The following is a 27,567-nucleotide window of genomic DNA, read 5'->3' as shown; positions in this document are numbered from 1 at the left end:
TAGCTAAAGACTTGGCTAATGGCCTACTCATGTGAGCATACTGGCAGAAAACAAACACTATACTAAACTGAAATAATTATATGAAATGACATCCCAAGCAAATAAAATCAAACCAGGCACTCGCCTAAACACAACCAATTTGCCTCCTCCTTTAAGGATCACATTCACAAATATCCGAGAACTTAGAACTAACCTAGACTACGTAGAATCATTTTTCCTAGTAAACTCCCTACATATCCTAACACTAAGTAAATCTAACGTACACTCCTCAATCCTCTTTGATGTGACGAGATACCTCCTACTCAACCATAAGGACTCAAACACATATGCACGGACTTGGAGCCTACATTCGTAACACAAGAGAACATAATCTAGAATCAGACCTTCATTTGCTTAAACTAACCTTGCAATACAGCGTTATGTACATTTCTTTTACCATTCTTCTACAATCAAGAATTGTACGCTGCTTGACAGTGTTTCTGACAGAATACATGCAGTACACTTTTTATACTAGTGCACAAATATTTGTATTTGGTGATTTAAGTGTCAACCAAGGTATTTTGCTTGGGTTTTCGAGCTACACAGACGCAGCTGGCAACAGCACGTATAGTTTCTCCATGCTGCATTCCCTTTCACAGACTGTCACTTTTCCGACCTGCCTTATAGATCATGAGAACTAGCATGCCCCAATATTTATCTATTTCTGAAGGAACCATTCAATTATCACTCCATTAATCCCCTCCCTCTCTTCAATAAAATCTTGGAATAGTTAATCAATCTAGTACTAGTTCAATAAAATCTTGGAATAGTTAATCAATCTTGTACTAGTTCAATAAAATCTTGGAATAGTTAATCAATCTAGTACTAGTTCAATAAAATCTTGGAATAGTTAATCAATCTAGTACTAGTTCAATAAAATCTTGGAATAGTTAATCAATCTAGTACTAGTTCAATAAAATCTTGGAATAGTTAATCAATCTTGTACTAGTTCAATAAAATCTTGGAATAGTTAATCAATCTAGTACTAGTTCAATAAAATCTTGGAATAGTTAATCAATCTAGTACTAGTTCAATAAAATCTTGGAATAGTTAATCAATCTAGTACTAGTTCAATAAAATCTTGGAATAGTTAATCAATCTAGTACTAGTTCAATAAAATCTTGGAATAGTTAATCAATCTTGTACTAGTTCAATAAAATCTTGGAATAGTTAATCTAGTACTAGTTCAATAAAATCTTGGAATAGTTAATCAATCTAGTACTAGTTCAATAAAATCTTGGAATAGTTAATCAATCTAGTACTAGTTCAATAAAATCTTGGAATAGTTAATCAATCTTGTACTAGTTCAATAAAATCTTGGAATAGTTAATCAATCTAGGACTAGTTCAATAAAATCTTGGAATAGTTAATCAATCTAGTACTAGTTCAATAAAATCTTGGAATAGTTAATCAATCTAGTACTAGTTCAATAAAATCTTGGAATAGTTAATCAATCTTGTACTAGTTCAATAAAATCTTGGAATAGTTAATCAATCTAGTACTAGTTCAATAAAATCTTGAAATAGTTAATCAATCTAGTACTAGTTCAATAAAATCTTGGAATAGTTAATCAATCTTGTACTAGTTCAATAAAATCTTGGAATAGTTAATCAATCTAGTACTAGTTCAATAAAATCTTGGAATAGTTAATCAATCTAGTACTAGTTCAATAAAATCTTGGAATAGTTAATCAATCTAGTACTAGTTCAATAAAATCTTGGAATAGTTAATCAATCTTGTACTAGTTCAATAAAATCTTGGAATAGTTAATCAATCTAGTACTAGTTCAATAAAATCTTGGAATAGTTAATCAATCTTGTACTAGTTCAATAAAATCTTGGAATAGTTAATCAATCTAGTACTAGTTCAATAAAATCTTGGAATAGTTAATCAATCTTGTACTAGTTCAATAAAATCTTGGAATAGTTAATCAATCTAGTACTAGTTCAATAAAATCTTGGAATAGTTAATCAATCTAGTACTAGTTCAATAAAATCTTGGAATAGTTAATCAATCTTGTACTAGTTCAATAAAATCTTGGAATAGTTAATCAATCTAGTACTAGTTCAATAAAATCTTGGAATAGTTAATCAATCTAGTACTAGTTCAATAAAATCTTGGAATAGTTAATCAATCTAGTACTAGTTCAATAAAATCTTGGAATAGTTAATCAATCTTGTACTAGTTCAATAAAATCTTGGAATAGTTAATCAATCTAGTACTAGTTCAATAAAATCTTGGAATAGTTAATCAATCTTGTACTAGTTCAATAAAATCTTGGAATAGTTAATCAATCTTGTACTAGTTCAATAAAATCTTGGAATAGTTAATCAATCTTGTACTAGTTCAATAAAATCTTGGAATAGTTAATCAATCTAGTACTAGTTCAATAAAATCTTGGAATAGTTAATCAATCTAGTACTAGTTCAATAAAATCTTGGAATAGTTAATCAATCTAGTACTAGTTCAATAAAATCTTGGAATAGTTAATCAATCTAGTACTAGTTCAATAAAATCTTGGAATAGTTAATCAATCTAGTACTAGTTCAATAAAATCTTGGAATAGTTAATCAATCTTGTACTAGTTCAATAAAATCTTGGAATAGTTAATCAATCTAGTACTAGTTCAATAAAATCTTGGAATAGTTAATCAATCTAGTACTAGTTCAATAAAATCTTGGAATAGTTAATCAATCTAGTACTAGTTCAATAAAATCTTGGAATAGTTAATCAATCTAGTACTAGTTCAATAAAATCTTGGAATAGTTAATCAATCTTGTACTAGTTCAATAAAATCTTGGAATAGTTAATCAATCTTGTACTAGTTCAATAAAATCTTGGAATAGTTAATCAATCTTGTACTAGTTCAATAAAATCTTGGAATAGTTAATCAATCTAGTACTAGTTCAATAAAATCTTGGAATAGTTAATCAATCTTGTACTAGTTCAATAAAATCTTGGAATAGTTAATCAATCTTGTACTAGTTCAATAAAATCTTGGAATAGTTAATCAATCTAGTACTAGTTCAATAAAATCTTGGAATAGTTAATCAATCTAGTACTAGTTCAATAAAATCTTGGAATAGTTAATCAATCTAGTACTAGTTCAATAAAATCTTGGAATAGTTAATCAATCTTGTACTAGTTCAATAAAATCTTGGAATAGTTAATCAATCTTGTACTAGTTCAATAAAATCTTGGAATAGTTAATCAATCTAGTACTAGTTCAATAAAATCTTGGAATAGTTAATCAATCTTGTACTAGTTCAATAAAATCTTGGAATAGTTAATCAATCTAGTACTAGTTCAATAAAATCTTGGAATAGTTAATCAATCTAGTACTAGTTCAATAAAATCTTGGAATAGTTAATCAATCTTGTACTAGTTCAATAAAATCTTGGAATAGTTAATCAATCTAGTACTAGTTCAATAAAATCTTGGAATAGTTAATCAATCTTGTACTAGTTCAATAAAATCTTGGAATAGTTAATCAATCTAGTACTAGTTCAATAAAATCTTGGAATAGTTAATCAATCTTGTACTAGTTCAATAAAATCTTGGAATAGTTAATCAATCTTGTACTAGTTCAATAAAATCTTGGAATAGTTAATCAATCTAGTACTAGTTCAATAAAATCTTGGAATAGTTAATCAATCTAGTACTAGTTCAATAAAATCTTGGAATAGTTAATCAATCTAGTACTAGTTCAATAAAATCTTGGAATAGTTAATCAATCTTGTACTAGTTCAATAAAATCTTGGAATAGTTAATCAATCTTGTACTAGTTCAATAAAATCTTGGAATAGTTAATCAATCTAGTACTAGTTCAATAAAATCTTGGAATAGTTAATCAATCTTGTACTAGTTCAATAAAATCTTGGAATAGTTAATCAATCTAGTACTAGTTCAATAAAATCTTGGAATAGTTAATCAATCTAGTACTAGTTCAATAAAATCTTGGAATAGTTAATCAATCTTGTACTAGTTCAATAAAATCTTGGAATAGTTAATCAATCTAGTACTAGTTCAATAAAATCTTGGAATAGTTAATCAATCTTGTACTAGTTCAATAAAATCTTGGAATAGTTAATCAATCTAGTACTAGTTCAATAAAATCTTGGAATAGTTAATCAATCTAGTACTAGTTCAATAAAATCTTGGAATAGTTAATCAATCTTGTACTAGTTCAATAAAATCTTGGAATAGTTAATCAATCTAGTACTAGTTCAATAAAATCTTGGAATAGTTAATCAATCTAGTACTAGTTCAATAAAATCTTGGAATAGTTAATCAATCTTGTACTAGTTCAATAAAATCTTGGAATAGTTAATCAATCTAGTACTAGTTCAATAAAATCTTGGAATAGTTAATCAATCTTGTACTAGTTCAATAAAATCTTGGAATAGTTAATCAATCTAGTACTAGTTCAATAAAATCTTGGAATAGTTAATCAATCTAGTACTAGTTCAATAAAATCTTGGAATAGTTAATCAATCTAGTACTAGTTCAATAAAATCTTGGAATAGTTAATCAATCTAGTACTAGTTCAATAAAATCTTGGAATAGTTAATCAATCTTGTACTAGTTCACTACCTCATAAATGCTAAACTTCCTTCTGACCATCAGTATAGATGTGGGTAAGCCGATTCTACTGCAGATATCCAAACAATCATCTCTGAATGCATATACTATTCAATGGACAAGGCAAGGGAAACTGAGCAATAGCTTCTGATTATATATATATATATATATATATATATATATATATATATATATACAAACCCTTCTCCAGGTGTATCTGGTTGAATTTGAGAATCTTTCCATCAAACTCAGGAATCTGTACGAAATTTTGAATGGGATTCTTTATTTAATCCATGGGGGTAGCATGCCCCCGTTCCATTAGCCATGATTGGGTAGAAGTCAAGTGATTTGCAATTATTTTGGCTGACGGAATGAGAGTATGCTAACCCTATGGATTAAATAAAAGGTTATGTTCAAAATTCTGTGCAGATTCTCGAGTTCAACAGAAAGATCCATCTAAAGAAAATAACAAGGTGAGAACAATAGTTTGAAGAATCCAAATAATGTGTAGAATTATACGTTTTATTGTATGCTACATATGACTGATTGTTATGCATTTTTCTTTAAATATGGACATCATATCACTATGTACCTGTCCGTTGATGCCACTTGTAACTTATAAAAAATAATTAGATCAGTTATGTTGCTGCAGATTTTTTTTTTTATCTTAAGGTAAAAACTAGCATTGAATACTGTAATTGAGTTTGGAGTTGTCCGCCCTTCCCACAACCAAGTCATGGACTGCGGGAGGACATTAGAACTGAAGGAAAAGTAGATGACTTATTCTTGCTCTTTTTTTTCTCTCTGATTTAGGAGACGGACACATTTGCTAATGGCAGGTGTCTAGACTCTCAGAGGCTAGCAAACCCTTTCCTGGGATACTTAAAACAATCACAGTTTACTGTTTTTCATTTTCTGAAGGACTATAATAACCAATGTAAACACTGTAAGATAGGTCCTATCTTGTTGGTTATTTGAGAACAGTATATTTTCAAATCGACAAGTATGCATCCTTATACAAAATCCTGAACTGAAAGAGTCAGATTACTATTATAATGATGATGATGATCATTATCAAACAAGAGTCAATCACAGCAGGGTGCCAATCATACTTGTCTATTTGTGCTAGGTAACACAAATATGACTGAACTTAGAAAAGATCATTATTTGGTTTTAATTCTTTTGAAGGAGACATTTTTTTCATCAATTTTGAAATAAAAATTAATAGTAACTCTTCTAAAAAAATTCATATATTCACATGAGGAACATATTAACCTATACAATTCTAAGCGACTTGTGACTACTAACTCAACTTTCTTCAGACGTGTGCTTGCATAAATGACTAAAAATAACTTTTATATTCTTACTAGCGAGGGGTACCCGGCGTTACCCGGGTGTGTGTGTGTGTGGGGGGGGGGGTAAAAACAAAAAGTAAGTATGAGGATCGAACCCGAACCCTTGAGGCAAAGTTGTAAATTAAAGTGTGAAAAAAAAAAAAAAAAAAAGTGCGATGTTAACCATTGCCCCACCGCGAGATGCTAACAGAAACCCGTTTGAATTTATTTAATTAGTTGGATTCAGCAGGTGCCCGTTTTAAATGAGGTCAAGTTTTGACTGCAGAATAGTATTCATTTACTGCTGAACGCTTTTTTGTTTTCTCCCGAAGATGTTATAGGAAAAAGACTAACCCACATGCGGCGAGTGACAAATATTAAATATTTATCTTCCCGAAATCGACCAAATTAAATAGATAGGCGAGCTTCGTTGTTAACTGTGAGATATTACGATTTATATGTGATATAAAAAGTTTTAAAAAGTTGTGAACCGACCGACCGACCGACCGCTTCTCTGAAAGAAGCCTTCTGTAGACACAGAAAAAGCGAACACACATACATACATTTTCACTTTTATATTTATAGATTTCATCTATAAAAACGTTTTGTTGTAAAGCTTTGTTTTCTCCATTTGTTTTTTTTTTTCATTTACAGAACTGTTCATGTTTTAGGTAGCACTTACTACCTGGTGACTCGTCTATTCCGTGCATATTTCATTTTATTACATGCATGCTTGTCTGTATACACATGTTCCATTTTTTTTCTTCATGTTTATATCCCAATTTATATTAAATGGCACAGTACAATACTAATATTTATAATAGTAAACTGGTTCTTGTCCAGAATTTCTCTTATATTAAAAAGCAAAAATAAAGAAAAAAATCTATATGGTGTACATACCAGTGACGAAACAAAAATTATATTCCAAAAAATCACAAATTGATTAAGTAGTTTTATTTTTATTACAAAAATAATTTTTAATCAATTAATGAGAATTTGTAAGCACTACAACATAAGTATGAATTATTGATGAGTTATCTCCCCTTGCTTTTTTTAAATGGCATGCGAGAAAGTCACTCTTCGGATACTCATAAAATTTGATTTCCTTATTTGAAAATAAAACTACTTGATCAATTTACATGATTTTTGTAATATGATATTTTTGTTTTATCATGAGTATGTACAGCATAGAAATTTTTCTTTATTTTTGTTTTTTAATATCTGAAAAATTCTGGACATGAACCAATTTACTATTATAAATACTAGTACAGGATGGAACGATAAAACTGTCGCCCTAGAAAAGACGACATGATTCCACTTCTGTTTGATGAAAAATAGTTTTCTTTTTTTGTTGCAAACCATCTACTAGTTGGTCAGTTGTGTACAACTCCCAAGAGCGATAGGAGCCTTCTATCATGTCTGAAAGTGACACACTGTTCAACGAGCGAGATCAGAGATGCGCCACTGTACAACTCATGCTCTCTACCAATCCAAGTTATGATAACAGGACAATTGCAAGCATCCTCAAAATGCAAATATAGATGGTTCAACACTTGAGGCACAGCTCTACAAAGTTTCTGTCCACAGTTATGAATTTTGGTGTGGTTTCAAGTGAGGCCACATCATGCCACCTCACATCTTTGAAATCAGCTTGAAAGTCAACACCAAACTATACCTGGATATGCTGAAGAGTGTGGTGATCACCTGGTGTAATCAGGTGGCTGCTGGCAGACCCTGGGTGTGGCAGCAGGACTCGGTGCTGACTAGCCCACAGGTCCAAAGAAACACAGGCTTGGCTTCATAAGGAGTTTATGATTTTGTACTTTTCTCTCCCTGCCCTCCTCCTTCGACCATAACCCGCTTGACTACTTCGTTTGGTCATACATCAAGAACATCACCAACATGACCTCCTATAACACCAAAGCCAGCCTGATCGTCATCATCTGCTGAATATTCACAGAGCTCCTGTTGGTGCTTGTGGAAAAGACATGCTCCCAATTCTGGACCCGTATCGAGGCAATGATTGAGGCAGAAAGCTGCTACATTGAATAGATGTCAGCTCTACTACATAATGAAGTTACCTGAATTGATTTTTTCAATAAAAGTCTTAAAATAAAGCTGTTGTGTTGTTTTCTTTAGGACGACAAATTTATCGTACCATCCTGTAATAATAAATAAAGGGGTAAGAATTATTGATTATTTCATTTTTAGCTGAATGATAAATCCAATCATCCATCGAAGAGTGATTATTCATCAATAACACGAGATGTTGCTAGTCTCTTTCTACTCAATCATTATTTCAATAGATCGTTGACCAAGCTCTATTCTTTACTTCCTATTTGTAAGCCATTCGTACAGCACAATCATATTGGCACATTGGTTTTTGCCAGATCACCGAAGTTAAGTAATGTTGAGTCTGGCCAGTACCAGATGAGTGATCATTTGGGAAGGATAGGTACTGTATGTACCTTCTGGGAAGGTTGTGCACGGGGCCAGCAGCCCCAACTTAAAAAAAGAACTCCTCGCTACAAAAAGCATCTACAAAAGTTGTGGATGGCCTATGCCCCTCCAGGGGTTCAAGGCTATGGATGTAAGCCATTTACAGCAAGAACTCTTATTTCTATGACAATGAAACAAGTTTATTCTTTTTCCCTTCATATGCCTAGCATCAGGTGGAATTTTCATAAACCGAGCTTCTTTACGCAAGTTTACTGTCTGTGGAACACATTATCATGGAACTGCTTCCCTGCTGATTACAACTTGATTGAGTTCAAATTCAATGTACGTGAACAAATTCTTATTAGACCTCCCTATAAGGCAGTGGTTATCAACCTTTTTTCCATGTCAGCACACGATCGAATCCTAAAATTTTTTGCAGCACACCTATCACAAAAAAATAAATATTGTCTACTCAAAACCTTTTAGCAATAAGATAATAAAAAAAACCCAAAGATTATGTAATGAGAATTTTTATTCACATAAATCAACATATCCTCTATTCAATATCTGGTATAGAATAATAATGGTGAATGTTAGTGAGACAGCTATGCCTGGTGTTTCTTAACTATTACTGCAATATGTGGATGAAGGTGAGAAAGACGCACGTAACTTTTCTTTTTTTTTTTTATTTGTTTAAGGAGGTAGTCACCACTTATCAAGGCCCGGAAGCCACTCTGGTATAAGACTTCTTCAATATTTCTAAGCCTTTCAGATTTTTAAAAATTTTTAATGCTGTTTAAGCAAGAAAATCTCAGTTCACATAGGTACAATGTTGAGAACTGCAGTAAGATTTTGATGGCTTTTATTTACATAGACTTGAATATTCTTCCATAACAGAAATTCAAAAGGCATCCAATGAGCAGTGTCATCATGAGTAAGAAATTAAATGTCTTTATTAAACAAAATGAAATCAAATGGTTTCTAGCTATTATTGCTTTGTGGCACACTAATTTACGATGGCACAGTGATTGGGAACCAATGCTATAGGTTGACCAAATACAGTTCATAGCATTCATCACTGTTAGTACTTCTATAATGTTCCTCATCTTGATACTGGCAATCATTTCCATCTCATTAACTCTTATCCTCAAGTGGTCCTTTTGGCTTTAATGAGTAGTTATCCCACAAGTAAAAAGTCAGCATCTTGGGTAAAAGGAGATAAATGAAATTACTGTTGCTTTTTTTTTTTTTAAATACAAAAAAAAAAAAAAAAAAAAAAATAGTCATTTAGTTTTAATTCTTTCGGAAGAGATTTTTGTTTTCATAATTCACTAATTATCTAATCAGGTTTCCATGGCTTACAAAAGTCTGCTTTTTGGTGCCTGTAAAAACAGCCATAGTTTGCTTGAAGCAAAATATTTTATGGATGAATGCCCTTCCTCACACTAACTCCCCCAAAGGGATGAATATTTTGTTGACACCATCTCACTATAATTCTCCACTTTTCCATTGTCAAAGAATATGATCATCTACATAACCATACTGTTCCCTGGTCACACTATGCTGTTGTCAGATGACACAGAAACTACTGAGAATAACAGGACTGTTAGTTAAAGTTTTGCTCCTCTAGATCCATCGTGTTCTATCTACGCCCATGAATATTAACAAGGTTACATCAGTTTTATATTCAGAAAAAAAAAAGAAAAGATTCTTAATGAAACATTTGACTTGGACAAATCTTGTTTTGGCTATATTATTTAGAATATTTCTAAGTTAAAGGAACTCTTAAAAATAGAATTCTTAAAAAAAAAAAAATAAATAAATAAATAAATAAATAAATATCAACTCTGTATATAAAAAAACGCTTACCTGAACCGTCCAAGATGGCAGATTTAGGTAATTTGACTTTTAAGCTGGTTGGTTTGATGATGGCAACTGGAGGTGTGTTGATTCTCTTTGCTGAAAGAAGAGAAATATGAAAATAGAAATTGAATATATATTACTCCTTAATTGGAATTCATTTTTGAGATGAGCATTATATATATCAATTTATTTTTTATTTCGGACTATTATTCTCATCTTTATTAGTTGTTGTTTTCATCTTTATTGGTTGTTGTTTTTCACCTGATGAAGACCAGAGGAATAGTTGGCCGAAACGTCGTGAAAAACAACAACCAATAAAGATGAAAACAACAACTAATAAAGATGAGAATAATAGTCCGAAATAAAAATAAATTAATATCGAAATTGAATGTTTAACAATTGTCAAAAAATGAAGTCAGCGTTTAAAGGCAACAATTTTACATAAATCTCTAATTATATTAACTATAAGATTGTTTTTTTCCCTGATTTTCGTTAAAAAAAAAAAAAAAACATGTTAAATATGCAGATATTTTCCTAAACATCAAAATAAATTTGTGGAGAGGGATTTATCGATTTTAGCTTTACTGGAAATTTAAAAATCAATATTTATTATTTTATCATTATTACCAGGAATGGAAGACTTTACTTTAAACAAAATAAAATTAAAAAAAAAACAATTGAAAGAATCATTTTGCCATTGGATACCCTCAAATTTTTCCGATTCCTCGTCCCAACACTAGTTTATATATATATATATATATATATATATATTATTATATTATTATTTTAGACAGCCGTTTCTATTGTATAAAATCATAATTGCTGCTTGTTTATTGCAGAAAAAAATATGTAAAACTGGGTTTATCAATGGTTATAAACATATGTCCAAAAAAGTTTTTTTTTATAAACAGAAATATCATAAAATGAATAATCACGTATATACACTTACATTATCAAATAATATTATATATATTGTGTGTGTGTGTATATATATATATATATATATATATATATATATATATATATATTGTGTGTGTGTGTGTATATATATATATATATATATATATATATTTCATCAGTAAAAATGAAACACGTGCAAGCCAATAATAGAAAAATATAAGCATTCACTTATATTATAAGTAAAATAATTAAAAATAATAAATCAATAAAAATCATAATTGTGAACGGAGTCCATACTTTGGTCATTGAAATGTAAATTACTGGTATATATACTCAAGTTGGAAATATATCTTCATTGAGCGAAATATACGTATTTCATGAATTTATATAACAAATTTATTTTTAAAGCATAATAATTATAATATAGTCCAAGTTGTTACAAATAAGCTTAATGAAAATATATTTCCAACTTCAGAGCACATATATCAATGACCAATGTATAGAATCAGTTCACAATTGTGATTTTTTGTTGATTTATTGTTTTTAATTATTTTACTTATAATACAGATGAATACTTATATTTTTTCTATTACTGTGTTCCACGTGTACTATTGTACTGATTTGATGAAAAGAAAATTTATATACACTCCAAGAATTCAACATAAAATCTTTTTTTGTACGATCGTTTCAGAGACGATATGGATTTTTATAGATATCATGTCTCATCAGTACATGGAATTGACACCAAGTTAAAACACAACATCATGATTATGGTGAACACATTACACAATTATACAGCGAATCAAAAGATAGAGAGAGTGTAATACTTAGTTAATAACAAATCAATTAGATCGAACATACAATGTTGCACAATAAGGAAAATAAAGATCGTCCACACACACACATATATAACATACGATACAATAACATATTAATATTTACTGATTTTTTTTTGTCAGAAGAAAAGTTCAAAATATAAGAACCAATAATTAAAGAATTAATATATTAATTCACCATTAAATAAATTGAAGAGGTTTCTACTTGAACTATTTTAAGAAGCGTTATCTCTAACCTGTTTTCATAAAATGCTGAAAATTACACAATTAAAAAATTACACAAAAAATCACACAATTAAAAAATCACACAAAGTAGAAAAAAAGCATGAAAGTCATTTAATTTGACATAGCAATAAAATGTGAGCAAATTCTTCTCTTATTTTTCTTTTAGAACATTTTTTTTATAATAGTAAGGAATAATATATTCTTGGTCTCCACATTGTGCTTTTTCAATATGGAATCAAAGATGGCCATTAATCATTAAAATAAGATTATATATATATATATATATATATATATATATATATATATATATATATATATATATATATATATATATATATATATCTCACCTGTCTGTTTAAATGTATGTATGTTTGCCTTAAACTTTTGACAGGCGACAGAATTACCGATTTTGATTCTTTGAAAACCTCTACATATTTAGATGTAGAGTTGTTTTTTTCTTGTTTTTTTTTTTAAGTTTTAGATTATTGCAAAAACCCATGTAATATGTACATACATAAGTTATATTTTCAAATGTTTTTATTAGTGATGGGATAATTAAAAAAATTTTCCCAATCCTGATACAATTACAGATTTTGTTCTAAATCACGATTCAGATACAATTACCGATTCTGATTTTTGGAAAATCTCTAAATATTTAAAAAAAATTTCTTTAAAAGTTTCAAATTACCATCAAAACCCTCGTAATATGTACATATATTTTCACAAATGGAAGATTACACTTGTGAGAGTGTCTATAGATTTTAGTTTTATTGGTAGTAAAATAAATATTTATTGATTTTAATCAATAAATATTTATTTTATCATTAATACCAGCAATGGAAAATTAAGTTTCAAACAAAAAGAAACAAACAAAAAATTAAAAGAATCGTTTTTGGCATCGGAAAACAGACAAATTTTTACAATGCTAATATCTTGAAAAGCTCTGAAATTTCCGATTCCTAATACAGATTAATCATCTCTACACTAGTTTTTATATTTGTTACTTTGTAATATTTGTTACTTTGTAATATTTTCTGCATATTTTGGGCATTTTATAATGACATATCAATAATACAAAACAAGCCACAATACAATTATTTGTTCACTTAATGATCAACAAAAAAATCAAGGTCAGCATGTTTTGATTCCAAAGTAAAATCAAGTACTACTTACGTGGGATCACAGTTATATTAACAGTCGCCTCTCCAGCTTTGTTTTTTCCACTGACAGCAACTTTCAGAGTGTAAAAACCAGTTGTTAACTGTTTTAAATAGAAAAAAAATATGTGTTCTATTGGATATTTAAATGTGCTGACATGATCCATAGTGTGTTCATGTTAAAAAAAAAAAAAAAAAAAAAAATCCATTGATGAATGACTAATACTTTGTGAGTTATATGAATGGATTACTGCCCTTTACCAATAGGGGGCGACAGAATCGCCTTGCAAGATTTCTGGCCACAAAGATTCAATCCTCTTTTTTCTGTTTAGTTGTGGACATTAGCAGTTGTGCTTAACATCATTAACCCTAAAGAGATTTCAAAAAGATTGGTATATCTTTGGATGTTTTTTTCCTTTCATAAATATATAATAATGAGTTATTTATAAAGACCAAAAGGCCACTCAGGGATAAGGGTTAATGAGATTGTAAATTTTCTTTCTTCCTTCCTTTCATACACACATATATGTGTCTTCTACTTATATAGATAAAAGGCACTTTGTGTGTGTGTGCACAAGTTTGTGTTTTATGTACTTCAAAATAGCGGAACAGATTATGAAATTTCACACAAATGTATTTTATGTGCCTGTGAGTGTTCTTAAATAGGTCTTGTATTAGAATGCTCCTAATAAGTATTGAAAATCGATAATCAAAAAAATTTGATTAAAGAAGAAACAGACCAATTTTGATCAAAGTTAACACCCTTAGACAGCCTAACATCACAAGTGCATTCAAAAAGTTTTATCACCACACAAGGCCCGGTGTATAAAATTAACAGTAGGTTCTTTGATAAGATAGGAGTGCGTTCAAAATGAATATTTTGCTTAGAGAATAATTGAATCCTGATACTTAACTTTTGCATTTTAAACTTTAATTCAAGTCATTATATAAAAATAATTTCATAAAATCAATAGTAGGTTCTCTACAGTGCAATGTAGACTATAAGGCAGTGACTAAGTCACTGCAAGGAGTCATGGGTTCCCAGATAGAGTAAGCAACCAATCGATTTGACTGACAAATAGGTGATTTCACAGATTTCAATGACAAAAATATTGGAATGTAGAACATTCATTGATGCTTATTTAATCTTGAGCAACGTTGGGTTTCCCTGCTAGTATATATATATATATACACACACACATACACAGGCAAATTTTGAAATGAGGACTAAGAATTTACAGTATTGAATCACCAAAGGTTCAAACGCAAGGAAATATAATAAAATATTTTTTCCTTATTCTATAGAGTTTCCGAAATTTATAATTTTCTCTTCAGAGGAAATAATTAGCAAAATAAGATAAAGAACTTACTAGTTAGCATAAAATTGAAACTTTGAAATTGTGGTTATAAGCAATGTTTGCAGAAATAAAAATGAAAATAGAGTCCATGAATTGAAATATAATCTAAATATAAAATTATATATATATATATATATATATATATATATATATACATACGAGTTATCAATTATCACAACCAAAAGGTTACTCAAATATAAGAGTTAATGATATCATCAGTTGGATGTAGAACAATACGATGAGAGGACTGGAAATAATGGGTGTAAAGGGTAAGATTTGATTACTTAAGAGGACAACTCAAGTATTTGTTGACATTAGACTTGAAGACACCTATTTTGTAGTCAGCAAGGAAGCAATCACATGGTATTGTGTTTCACAGATAAGTTCTTGAAAAGAAACTCTGCTCATGGAAATTTCATTTGGTTTCAGATACAAAGCTTTTTTTTTTTTGCTGTGGTAGTAGTTAGTTCCTTGCTGTGTTCTCCTAGACTAGTTGCACAACCAAGGCTTGAGAGTCTAGTCTACTATTTCACCCAGAGTTGGTAGTAGGAGAGATGACTTCATATCTTTGCCAAGAGTATTAGAGAAAGTCAAGTACGTCCAAGGATGGAATACTGTTGCCATATCTGGGTAGGAACTGCTAAAAACAGCCTATCCTGCCTTAACAGAGTAGAAAATAGACTTCGTGGTTTAGTGGAGGGTGCCCTTTTCTCTACCTTGCAACCTCTCTCCCACAGAAGAGACGTTGCGAGCCTATCCTTGTTTTATCGTTATTTCCATGGCAGGTGCTCGTCTGAACTTCAATCTCTGGTCCCCCCTCGCCAATCTTTCACGAAAAACACCCATCTAGCCGAATCCACTGTGAAAAATTTCCCCCACTCTTTATCTGTGCCTAAATCAAAACGTGGATTCCATGAACAAAGCTTCTTTCTTAGGACTGCGCGCCTGTGGAACTCTGTTCCGTCTGCCTGCTTCGCACCTGACTACAACTTGGATGTGTTTAAGTCCAACGTTAGCAAATTCCTAATGAACTGCCCCCTTAAGTAAACACTTCATCAAATCTCCACACTAACGTGATGTACTTGCAATAACCCTTATCCCTGAGTGGCTTCCGGGCCTTGATAAGTGGTGACCACTGTGTAAAAAAAAAAAAAAAAAAAAAAGTGATTCTATTAATCTGAAGGGAACCAGTGTCTCAATATGAGTCAGCCATAAAAATCACTAAATATGACGATAAATGTATACAATCTTGTGTTTTGTTTCATGCCTGGCTCTTATTTTTGGAATAACTTAAGTTTCGCTCCACTTGCAGGATGTTATTTACTTTTCCAATTGACTAAGCAACACAGTTATGTGCGATTGAAAATATTAATAACTATTTTTATTGGTGACTCCTATAAAGTTTGATGTTCCATGTAAAAGGTACTTTATAGAAGGCAATATAATGCAAAGATTAAAACTAACTAAAACAAATTAAGACATAACATTGGAATGAGCTATGCAGATCCACCTTTATTTATTAACTAGCGGGGGGTATTGATGATTTTAGGGTGAAGAAATTAATGTTTGTCGGGCGAAGGTTGGAACTTTAAAATGATACCAATCTCGTGAAAATCCGTGACCCGTGTCGAAAGTTTTTACAAGACATACAAACACACATACAAACATACACACATTTTCGCTTTTATATATATAGATACAATATACATTGTTTTTTTTTTCATACTGATGAAGAAAATGTTCCTGATAAATCATATCGTATGGAACTTCTATCAGACCACACTGATGCAAGTAGCAATACAATATGATGCAGTAAGAGTATAAAAACGATATATCTATATAAATAAGAATAAAACAGCTGCATGTATGTGCGTGTGACTTATTTAATCAATAAATTCTTAAACTATTGGTCACAAGACACTGAAATTAACAGGAAATAGTAATCATACACCAAGGATGGTTTATAACGAGTAAAATCTTTGAATGGATGGATGAATAATGTGTATAGAAACATGTCGGCAAGTTGAAATGCAAAATGTTCATTTCAACTTGCCAACAGTTTTGTTACTTTTGCGCATGCGCAAATTCATTCATAGATTGAAATAGTTTAATTTTAAATCTCATCTTTCTATCTGTCGATAGTTCAAATAGTAAGGAATTTGGCTGGAGTGCTAAATGTTTTGGTTTCAATTCTAGTTGATGACACACAAGTCATTTTGTTTATATCTTTTGAAATCAGGTACAATATAATCATCAATAGAAAATTGGCTCTATAATAATAATACAAAATATCTGTATGAATTAAAATATATTTAAACATTTTATGACTCGGCAATTCTCTAGATGTTACAACTGCACTCTACCTTAGGATGTATTTTACGCCTATACAGGTAGAAGATTGTTCCAGAAGGGTGATACTTTCTGGAGCGGTAGAATAAACCAATTATTTCCCCATCAACTTTAGCAATAAATCTGATGTGAGTGATGGGTACGGTCTACGAATTGTAATATTGTTGTAGTAGCTGGGTTGTCGACATGTCCACTGTTTCACTTCAAGTACAATTTGAAAAAAATTCAAAAGCTGCGGGTGTTTATAGGTACTTGTATGATGCTGCCACTTCTTTGCCGCCATTTTGTCTAGTGGTTGCTATAGAAATAAGCTTCTTTTCACGAAGAAAGAAGATACAGGGAGACATTCAGAGTTTTCTTCAAGGTTATATTTACAGAGAATTAACTCAGAAGAGAGAGACTAATGTTCTCTCAGCTAATTATTTAGTTCTTAACTTCCTAACTGAAATTAGTAACGCACATGGACAGACATTGAAATAACATTTTTCTTAGGTTATCAAATTTTCTACATTATTGGCAGTGTCTCATTTATACAGTCTCCACAAAGAGTCATTGTTTGACTCCTGATTTGTCTATCATTTGGCATGCTACCTCCTATTTCAACTTTGTCATCTGTCTCTAGGAACGATTGTTTTGCAGAGCAGGGTTAGTATGACATGGACTAAGTGTGGCCCTTGTCAAAATTTACACTAACTTAATCACCATTGAGTAGAGTTCCTAATGTGTAACAAAAGTTTATACGGGTAAATTTTACAAAACAGAATTAGATACTTTGAAAGTCAACAAGTCAAGAATTATAAAGAATTGCAAAATTTTTTTCCATTTCTTTTTTTTTATTATTTAAAATTTAATACATGCATTTTAATATTGTCAAAGTCATTTATTCCAAATAAATTTGATGTAACGATTTAGTTATAGTAAAATAAAAATTCTAGATTTTTTCAAATTTACTTAAATTTTTACACAATTCATAAGAAAAAAAAAATTGTATCAAAATTTAAAAAAAAAAGTAGAAACTTACATCTTTAAGAGTGAAAGTTGGGCTGTCCGGACCAGACATTGACCCCTTCTCTGCACCCTCGGGAAAGTGGATCACAGACCATTTGTAATGATATTCTTCACCTGCAATTTAAGAGATAATTGATGAGCAACATGCCTGCATTAATAAGTTTTATTGAATTAGAAAATTTATACCAACTGAACATTTTTTTTCATTAGAAACAAAAAAAAAAATCAATGTAATTTTTTTGTTTTACATGGTGTCCCCGACCTCTAAAGAAAAAAACAAAACAAAAAGCATCCTCAACAAAATTCACAATTATTTCTATATTTGGTAATATTCTTGACTTGTCCACCAAGTTTTAGTCGTGCATACCCAACAGTCTTTATTTTATCACCCTTCAATGATATCTGTGGGCACTTTGGTGATTGTCTTATCATTAGGAGATGCAATTCTAAATAGGATTCACACTCACAGAATCATACCTCCCACCAATTTTTATCTGTGAGGTTTTCATCTAAAGCGTTCAACTATTTTCTCTACGGCATATAAAGCTTCGTTTGTTTGCTTCAGGGGGGATTTATCTTATAGTTTGGTTTGTCAGTTCTACAGCATATCAACGTTTTACGGTACTTTTTCTTGCCATATTTCAATATTTAGTGCTTGGTTTAATCTATATTATAGCATAATCCACTTTCAGCTTTGATGTGATTTGTTGTATAGCATATTAATCTTTAGGTCTGGTTTGTTTTACAAAAATACCAGCATTTAAGTATAATACGTCTTTCTCTCCAAACAACGCCCAGCAAGTGATGTTACTAGATTTGTCCACTGGGTCTTTTGAGACTAGGCTGTTTCTTCGACGAGAGTCCTGGTTGATGAGAGAATCTGGTCGGACAGGTTATCATTCTCCCCACGTTGCTTTTGATAAAGTGTGCAATCCATTGAGCCCTGGTCTCTCAAATCGATGTCACTGGAAAGTAGGTCATTTTAAACCAAAAGAAAGAATAACAAGTTGATAACTGGACTTATTGTATAACAATAACAGGAAAATTATTTACTGAAAGTTACAAAACTATGATCATTCATAAGTTTCTGCCTCGGATGTAAATGCTATGGAACTGGCAGCTTCTATTCGTAAAGTTGGGGTGATCAAACTTGAATCTGGGGACTTGTCTCTTCACAGCATGGATTCAGTGACTTGAAACCGAGTGAGACTTAAGTCAAGAGTTTTTTTTTTCTCTACATGGTGTTGGCCCCCTGGCGGTCAAATAGAGTGTGTCCTCGAGGTTATTTTTCCTTTTACTTAAGTTCTCAAGCTCTGAAAAAATTTCCCTTTCTTCCTTTTCCTCAAATCTGTATCTCTGACTGCCACTCTAAACAAGAGGATCCATTGCCTTCACCTTCCATTAGGTCTAACTTTCACCATCACTCACGTGGGAGGGTCCCTCCTCCTCTTGGCTCATTTGCATAACCAAGGATTTTTCCCCAATGCTATTTCATATAACTAAAACAATGAATAAATTGGTAATCTTTTGGGGATAACTGAATTCCCAAACAACAATTAATGGGCACTTGAATTCGTATCCATATCTTGTTTTTCCTATCCAAAGAAACCCATAATATCTGGCCTATATTTCGGGTGAGCCACAAATAACTTGACCACCCGAGAAATAAGGTTACTTGTTTTTCTTAACAAGAGTGGCGCATTGAGATGGACTATGTCAAATTGCCAAAAGTCAGCATCTGACACTTTTCAAGATATGTTTATAATACAAGACGTCAACTTTTTCAGCATGCTTTTAATGCCTGTTGGTGTTAACACAAATTATCATGGAAGAAAAACAGATTTCTTCTTTATCAATTCATTATATCCACAAATAATTGCGTATGCATTAAATCAATACTTTCTTAACAATGCATCATCATCATCAACATCATTATTGTTACATCCAATGACACTGTCACATGCCACTCTTTACGTTTGGTATGGTTGGGTCTGCTTTATGGTATATCAATATTTAGATTCATTTATTAATAACTGGGGGGATGAGAGTTCATACCTTTCCCCACATGATTAGTACATAATTTAACAAAGTAGATCTGATAGGAGGTGAACTGTGCAATGTTGTTTGAAATCTTAGGTCAAAACTATTGAAATTTTGCTGTGATATATATATATATATATATATATATATAGATATAGATATATATATATATATATATATATATATATATATTAGTCCATAGCTGAATTGAGTAACTAAGATGGCAGACATCAATTATGCAAATTAGACTGTAGTAATTTGCATATTTTTAAACAGGGCTTTACGTTGCGAATGAAACCATCCCATTTGTGAGTGAAGTGGTGACTAGAAATAAAAAAATGCTTATCTTTTGACGATTGTGTTTTTTTTCAGTCAATGTTCCAAAGCTTATTAATGAGTGAAAAATATCTTTCGAACCTTTATTTATTTTTTTAAAATAAAATGAGCAAAAGTTAAATTATTAAAACAATAAGAGGCAAGCAATATACTTGTTTTGTTTTTAACAAAGGCTGTTTAAAAAACATCTGTTGAAATTTGAATGTTTATACCTTCAAGTCTCAACATAAAATTTGGTGCATGTTTAGAATGATACTTATTAAAAAAAAATACAGAAAAATCTTTATTATGTAGTACTCGTTATGAAATGAATAAGTCATATTCCAAAAGTCACGTGAGGTTGGCTTTTAACTTTTCTATTTGGCTAGTGAACAAAAAATATTAGGTTGGTGCAAAAATAATGTTTTTTATCAGATATATATATATATATATATATATATATATATATGTCAAAAAACGACATTCTTGCACCAACCCAATATTTAGTTATCAAAGGTCAACTAAAGATAAATTTATCCATGGAGTCCTATTAAAGTTTGCAATAATAGTCAAATGCTATATCATCCGGAATGTAATATTTATGACAATCTACATGATGAAAAAAAAAAAAATTTTTAATTCAGCAGGTTAATCTATAATATAAATCTCACCTATCTGTTTGTATGCATGTATACATCTATGTATCGGAAAAACTTTCGACAGAGATGACGGATTTTCACGAGATCAGTGTCATGTTGAAGCTGGACCCTTCAGACGACAAATATCGAAAAATTGGCCAAAAACATTAATTCCTTCACCTTCAACTGGGCACTTTTCTACAAAGAGGGGTAGCAAAACATCATTCCTTCATGACAATTTAGCCAAACACACATGTGCAAAGATCGTTGTTTCTTGAATTAGTTTAAATATTAAAAAAAAAAACAAAAAAAAAAAACAGCCTAATTTCGCTCACGCGGCCATTGACAAGTTGTTATAGTAGCAGCGTTTTTTTTTTGTTTTTTTTTACTCAACTAACATGCTTACACACACCACTTTCTTTTCCGCCTTTGCATCACTGGTTCAAGCCTGCCTGTCTGCCTGCATGCTACAATTTTTTTTTTTTGCTCAACACACACCTCAAAACACCCGGGCAACGCTGGGCACCCAGGCTAGTTGAAATATAAAGTTTAAATAACTCAATGTTCGTTTTATATGCTTGCTTTTAGAAATTGATTTCCAAAATAACCTATCTCTGGCCAGGTCGTTATTTATACCTTTTTTCTTTCAAATCCATCTTTTTCACTTCCTTCCAAGTTTTTCTATAAGTTCTCCACTATGAACGCACCCTTCTACCTCAACTGTTCTATGTCTTACCCAAGAAGTCACATCCATTATTTCAATGTGACCATATCAAAATCCCATTTTCTGCACACATTTCTCTATACAGTCCAAATTTAATCTTCATCTGAAATCACAAGATCTACGCCCATCTTTAAGACTCACATTGCACATCCATAGTGTCATTCTCATATCATTTCTCTCCATGCAAGGCATGTCCTCAACCCTCACTGGATAGGTCTCGCTTCCATACATCACATATGCCTGATAGATTCTTTCTTTAGTTGAAAGTGGTAAATAAAAGAATTATATATGATGGGAAAAAAGTACTTATAAGATTTGTTCAAATATTCGAACGTGAAATTGTCTACCAACGTAGACAACATTCTTGCAAATACTTTCAGATAAAAATATATATATATTTCCATGTGATGGTAGACCAGAAATGGAGTTTGGTAATAAAATTAAACATTGCATAAATAAAACAACAATTTTTGCATTTTTTTTTTTTTTATCCAACATGAAAATAATTTTAGACTTGATGCAATTCTGATGTTTCCAATACGAAATAATAAAAAAAACTAACAATATTTCCATCATTGTGTCACCTTATTGTACACATCTATGGCAGGTAAATGAAAACCTCCTCAATATGAATCAATAATAACCCCATATCTGTAACAGACATATCTGAAGGTTCTGTAATGTAAATTTTTTTTTTTTTTAAATCTTTGTATATTTCAGGATAAAATATCTGGAAAGCAGTATAGAATCGCTGCAGTCTAGAGCTGCCAATGCATAAAGACATACACAATGTGCATTGTTGTTATAACAGATTTGCTAAAGTCCCTATAAACACAAGGTGAGAGCCTATAACTATAAAACCATGAAAATGTGTTTTGTTGTTATAACAGATGTGCTAGAGAGCCTATAAATATAAAACCATGAAAATGACATCATCTTTTTTTTCTTTCATAGTTCTAATAAATAATGTAACAGACATATCTGAAGGTTCTGTAATGTAAATTTTTTTTTTTTTTTAAATCTTTGTATATTTCAGGATAAAATATCTGGAAAGCAGTATAGAATCGCTGCAGTCTAGAGCTGCCAATGCATAAAGACATACACAATGTGCATTGTTGTTATAACAGATTTGCTAAAGTCCCTATAAACACAAGGTGAGAGCCTATAACTATAAAACCATGAAAATGTGTTTTGTTGTTATAACAGATGTGCTAGAGAGCCTATAAATATAAAACCATGAAAATGACATCATCTTTTTTTTCTTTCATAGTTCTAATAAACCGAATATTAACTTTTTAAAATTTATAAAATAAATGTAAAAAATTTTCATGAAAAAAAAAAAAAAATTCCGGACATCTCCCTACCCTTTCCCCACTTATCTCAGCTTTCCTTTTACTAATATGACATCAACTCAAAAGATGTATATCATGCAACGGGTTGGTATAATTTTGATATTGACAGGCATAAATCTACAAACGAATATATAGTCATCTTTCATTTCACGTACTTTCATTTGAAAAATATCATAAACATGTCTACCTCGCTAACAACTTATAGTCTCAGACTTGATGTAATTAATCAAGCATGTGTATGCGGATTTAAAATGACATTTAAATCAAATTTCAGGAGTAATGTTTTCTACTTTTTAAACGTGATTTAAATGAAAATTTAAAGCCATATACTCATATTAAGCTCTATTTTATTGTATGAACAACTATTGAGCTTTTTCTTTTCTCTGCAATTTAAAAAAAAAATCGTACTGATAGCTCCAACTGAGATTTTTTTCTAGTTTTAAGATAAATGATTGAAATTATGCATATAAAAAAATTGACCCGTTGGGTCACACATTGAGCTTGACTTAGATTGTTTGAATCAGAAAGAAGCGAGTTTGCAAAGCTAGTTAAGTAAAAAAAAAAAAAAAAATTAAAATTAAAAAAATTGAGAGACAAAATTACAATTTGATCCTTTTCTGCTCATTTTATATAGCTCTTTCCCCGTCTATATCCTTACTGTCTCATTTCGTCGACATAGAAAGAGAGGTGAAGAAGAGGGTTAAAGGAAGTAGTGATGGAAGGAAAGTGAGAGAATTTGAGTGTTCGACTCAAAAATGGTAAACAATAATGAAAAAGAAAAAAAAAAAACCCTGGTTGGATTCGAACTAGCAACCTATCAATTACCAGTCAAACACTTTACCAATGCACTGTGAACACAAATTGTAGAAGAAGTAAAAATTAATTCCACTTAACGCAACAATTTTACATGACCTTAAACCTCTGATGAAGATCAACATCAATATATGTTACTATACCTCATGTCTAGAGTGCTTAATTTCTGATTCCAGGAAAGGTCTAAAATGTAGGACTTAAGGATTCTTAAGGAACTGAAGTTAAGGGAATTTTGATTAATTGGTGTCTAATGACTATGAATCAAATTTAATGTAAATATGAAATATTTGAATTTTCCAATGAGAGGTTGTGTCTACATGTACCCTTAATAACTCTTTAAATACGCCAAAAAAATTGAAATTTTGGAAATATTTATTAATTCAGGTCCAACATGTATTGTAACGTAGCCGTTATGTCGCAAATGTTTTAGTGTCTCTATAGGAATGGTCTCTAATTTACAGTAGCTCCTTACATTTCAGTGGCAACATGCCTTGTTCAGAGTGAGTATGAATAAGAAAAAATAACTAACATAAACGTCCGTTTTTTAATTTGGTTAATTAAGAGGTAATCTAACATTTTCTTTTTCAAGTTTCTTATTGTCTTTTAACCGGGGATGAGTCACTCTACTGGATGCCAGATATCCACTCACTGCCTTATATCAACCAAACGAGAGATCTTTTCAAAATTCTAACCGTCTCTTAAAGTGTAATTGTTTCAATCTCTCTTGCACTTTATTCACTGGGTATATTTGCCAAGTAGTTTTTTTAAATTCTTTTTCATGAGTCCGGTTGCTCCTATAATTAGTGGGATGATGGAGATCTTCCTCAGACTCCAGTTTCTTTTCATATCGTACATGAAACCTTGGTATTTCATTATCTTCTACTCAGCTCTGTTTAAACCAGCATTATTAGGGACACTAACTTCTACTAAGGTTGCTTCTTTCTTATTATTGTCTCATATCATTATATCAGGTTTAATAGCTTCGTTTTCGAGGAACATAGTTGTAGGAATTGCATAGTCATAGTGGATGCTGTACGACTTATTTCCAACTATTATTCCAGGTACATGTTCCCAAGACTTGCTCCTGTATTCGATATTCAACATTTTACAGATGGTCCAGTGGGGATATTTACACATTGTATAGTAGCCATTCCCCAGCAGAACCCCATAAGTGAATGTCAGATGGTTCACATTCTCTACTTATGTGTTGCAGAACCTGCATTTATCGACACCAATGCAAGTGCAGGTTCTAACACACAAGTGCCAATTAATTTATTTAAATTTGAAGCAACTGTTGTGATTATTTAATTCATTTTCGTTTTGTATTCGTTCAAAGTTTTAATAAAATTATTTAATTCTGTTAACATGTGAATGTATCAGGACCTGACAGCTTGCGACCAATTTAATAATATTAGTAATTGTTTATTTAAAGATAGAAACAGCAAAGTAACTAAGTGCCCGGATGTGTAAAAAAAAAACTAAGTCATCAAACTTGGGTCATAATATTGGCCATGATCCAACTTATAACGTTCGTATATTTAGGATATCTAAATGATTGATCAAAGAAAACGGGATAACTTTTGTTTCATGGTGATGAGATAATAGTCCGCAATAAATAAATAAATTAAACTCATCTCAAACATTCCAATTAATTAAATGACTTCGGTTTTGTTCATAGTAGATTCTCACTACGGCACAATCATATTGACACAGCGGTTCTTGCCAGATCACCATAGTTAAGCAACAATGAGCTTGGCCAGTACCAGATGGATGACTATTTAGGAAGGTTAGGTGCTGCATGTACCATACGGAGTCGTAGGAATTTACAGGTTTGTATCTGGGGGCACGTTTAACTCGCTGGGGGAGATGCACCCCTGAATCGAGACGGAAAGTAACAGGAAAATATTTTATTTGTTTTCCCGAGATTTCCATGGCTCTACAATTTGGAGAGGCATGGCCGCCCATGATGTTAAATCAGCAGGACCACTGATGAGATTCTCACTACTTGGCCCATATTTTAGCTAATGAAGTCTGACATCTTAAATGGCATTGACCCTAAAAGTTTGATCCCTGTTGAAATTTGGGCAGAATTTTAACTTCCGATTTTTCGAAATTTGATGCATGGATCTAATGCTCTTTGGTAACAGTAATCACTATCAACCTGATAAGATAAATAGTTTTTGAGTCATCAACATTTTCTTGTCATTTTGGGAATATTTCATACAATATGAAGAAGTAAACCTTGATAAGACTTTGGCTCATCCTTACATTGTCAAGCAGAAGTATACAGTTACATGATTGACTTATGTTCTTGATATTATAATTGGTCTTATTCAAAATTTTTATTGATTTTAATTATTTGGCTCACATTTTTCCTTTTGAATTGACAAGTTGAGGAGGGAAGTTTGGAAAATTCTGTGAATACAGATATCTCAGCTGGTACCAACTACATCAACTCTGTACAAGAGATTAAAGGCATTATTTTGTGAGCCATTTTTGGGGGAGGGGATGGTGGTAATAGTTCTTATATACTGTCAAATATGATACTTGAGAAGAAGTAAAATAAATAAATAAAAGACCTTCAGCCTTTTGAATAACAATGTCAATTTAAAAAAAAAATCCCAAAACGTAAAGCTATGCAGCTCACCAAGTTAAAAAGAAAAATAATACTTCCAAATCAATAGAGTGGGAGAGGAGGAGGAGAAAGGGGGTATAATACAAACTTTTGAAGAATATTCTTAAAAAAAATAAATGAATATAAAAATAGGATGTTTTGATCTTCCCAAAATATCTATTTCTGTTTCTTATCATTTAATCAAGTCTTGGCTTTCATTTTCTTCAACTAACAACTTTTTAATCGATCCCATTTAAGAACTGGCAATTCTTTACTTTGAATTCAACTGTCACTTACAAACGAAAACTTTCAAAAATATCATGACGCTCAAAGTTTATCATTTGTTTCTTATTGTTTTACACAGCATAATCACGTTGACCCACCGGTTTCCATTAGATCACCAAAGTTAAGCGACACTGAGCCAGGCCAGTAATAAAATTGGTGACCGTTGGGGAACATCAGGTGCTGTATGTGCTCTCGGCTCATCTCAGCATTGTTTCCAGTCGTTCTGAACCTTTTGACACTTGAATAAGGCAGTGCTGACTCAAGACGTGTGGTTGGACATTGCACAATACTTGTTTTACAGTTATATGCACACTCTTATAGTGGGTATCCATTGTTTCTTGCAACTGAATAGAAACCATGAATGCTGTTTTAGGTATATTAAGAGAACATGGACCGCGTTATCGTCAACATATTCCTACAGGCCACATGCTGAATGAAAACTTTTTTTTTTTGAATCGCTAACCAGTAGTTAAAACTAGCAAACAAATAGAAAATAGTCACATGATAATTACAATGAAAAAAATATATATTAACGCAAAAAAAAAAGAACAAAATGCAAAAAAAGAAAAAAAAAACAAGAAATTAATGTTTAACTTTGTGCCTGAATCATCGATACGTGTTTAAAATCAAACCTGTCATCTAACTCTAAACTGCTTATTAACACAAATATCAGTCATTAAGTGCGTTCATTTAGCAA

General features: G+C 31.2%; 2 protein-coding genes across 3 annotated transcripts in view; one reads left to right on the top strand and one right to left on the bottom strand.

Annotated features, from left to right (window-relative positions):
- LOC145280076 (uncharacterized) overlaps positions 1 to 22,599 on the top strand; it is a 112,106-nt gene extending 89,507 nt beyond the window's left edge. Inside the window, exon 7 of the mRNA XM_080131774.1 lies at positions 22,527 to 22,599. Coding sequence (XP_079987900.1) covers positions 22,527 to 22,584 — 58 coding nt within the window. The 3' untranslated portion in view covers positions 22,585 to 22,599. The remainder of the gene's footprint in view (positions 1 to 22,526) is intronic.
- LOC145280075 (dyslexia-associated protein KIAA0319-like protein) overlaps positions 1 to 27,567 on the bottom strand; it is a 572,614-nt gene that overhangs the window by 50,388 nt on the left and 494,659 nt on the right. For both annotated transcript variants that reach the window (XM_080131771.1, XM_080131772.1), the window contains exons 6-8: positions 18,103 to 18,203; positions 13,391 to 13,478; positions 10,263 to 10,352 (exon numbers count right to left, since the gene is read on the bottom strand). In XM_080131771.1, coding sequence (XP_079987897.1) covers positions 10,263 to 10,352; positions 13,391 to 13,478; positions 18,103 to 18,203 — 279 coding nt within the window. The remainder of the gene's footprint in view (positions 1 to 10,262; positions 10,353 to 13,390; positions 13,479 to 18,102; positions 18,204 to 27,567) is intronic.

Source organism: Euprymna scolopes, chromosome 7 (genome assembly GCF_053919585.1).
Source record: "Euprymna scolopes isolate OS-2025 chromosome 7, ASM5391958v1, whole genome shotgun sequence".
In the NCBI taxonomy this organism is placed as follows: domain Eukaryota; kingdom Metazoa; phylum Mollusca; class Cephalopoda; order Sepiida; family Sepiolidae; genus Euprymna; species Euprymna scolopes.
The sequence above is the reverse complement of the archived record's forward strand: the minus strand, read 5'-3'. Positions and strand labels throughout refer to the sequence as shown.